The 1,250-nt window shown below is 58.1% G+C and overlaps 1 protein-coding gene across 3 annotated transcripts in view; it reads right to left on the reverse strand.

Annotated features, from left to right (window-relative positions):
- Fam169a (family with sequence similarity 169 member A) overlaps positions 1–1,240 on the reverse strand; it is a 66,749-nt gene extending 65,509 nt beyond the window's left edge. The window contains exon 1 of one of the 3 annotated variants that reach the window (XM_005356450.2): positions 1,117–1,240. Coding sequence is in view for 2 of the 3 variants with exons in the window: in XM_026783732.1 (XP_026639533.1) it covers positions 524–997 (474 nt within the window). In the remaining variant the exon portion in view is untranslated. Of the gene's footprint in view, positions 1–523; positions 1,091–1,116 lie in introns of those variants that run through there. The other 2 variants (XM_026783732.1, XM_026783731.1) reach the window with 2 other exon arrangements.
- Positions 1,241–1,250: the final 10 nt, after the last annotated feature.

A 1,250-nucleotide genomic window follows, 5' to 3' on the forward strand; every position in this document is an offset into this window, starting at 1 on the left:
AGAGCTAGTTCCAGGACAGGCTCCAAAACCACAGAGAAACCCTGTCTCGAAAAACAAAAAACAAAACAAAACAAAAAAAAAAGTCTCCTTGTCAATACTTCATACAGCAAGATATGGTTTGAAACGAACACCTATACACCCTATTATGTGCTTTTAAAAAAATTACAGCACACCAAACCCAGGTCCATTAGAAGAATTCTCTCCAGGGCTCACATGTATATGCAACAACCAGAGCTCCAGATGTTAATCCCTGTTGTGATGCAACGGTAAAAGGCAAGGGTATAACTCATTCAAGAAGCCCATTTGCAAACCAAATTGAAACAAGGAATTACTATATGCTCAAGAATCTTGGCAAACGAGAAATTAATAATTATGAATTACATTAAAACTCTTCCTCTAAGGTGATCTTTTAGCTACGCGGTCCTCCTCTCCCAATCCCCTACAAAAATCCTCACAGCGTTCTAATTTAGGTTTGGAAAGGACGGCCTGGAGGGGGAAGAGGGAACCTGCATCAGGTGGTTACCTTAAGATCTACTTTTGATAAGAAACCCGCGTAAATTTCCAGAAGAGAAGGAACGCGTTTCATCATTCTTTCCCAAGCACCATGATCGTAGTAAACGCGATCCAGATCCCCGAGCCACACACCACCCCGGACTCGAGGCTCCATCCTCGCCATCTCCGCCGGCACAGGCCTCTCCAAGACCTGCATGATGGACGGCGGCGAACCCTGGCCCAGAACCACAATGACCCGGATTCTAGGGGGGCCGAGACGCCATACAGTCCCTCCTAGTCCCGGGGCTGCGGGCCGGGAGGGAGCCACCTGCGCGGCGCCCCGGAGCTCGCGCCCCCGCCCCCACCCCGCCCGGGTCCCGCTATCCCGAGAGCGGCCCGGGCTCCAGGTGGGAAGGCGGGAGGGAGCGGCCCGGGAGCCGCCGCCACCACCGCCGCGACCCCGGGAAGGCAGGCGACTGAGCGAGCGAGCGAGCGAGCGCGGCATTCCCTCGCACAAAATGGAGGCCGGCGCACCTGGGGTCGCCGCCACCCGGAGACCCCGCGGGCCGACAGCTGCTCGGCCTCGTCCGCCACGCCACGCCACGGCGCGCCACGCGCACTCACCTCAGCCGCGCCGCGAGGGCCCGAAGGCGGAGCGCGAATGAATGAGGCGCCGGTCGTCGCCGAGCCCGGGACGCGCGCCTCGTCGCCGGTCGCTCGGCCGCAGCCCACCGTCCCTCCGCCGGCGTGACGCACTG

The sequence above is a fragment of the Microtus ochrogaster genome, chromosome 19 (genome assembly GCF_000317375.1).
Source record: "Microtus ochrogaster isolate Prairie Vole_2 chromosome 19, MicOch1.0, whole genome shotgun sequence".
NCBI classification, from domain to species: domain Eukaryota; kingdom Metazoa; phylum Chordata; class Mammalia; order Rodentia; family Cricetidae; genus Microtus; species Microtus ochrogaster.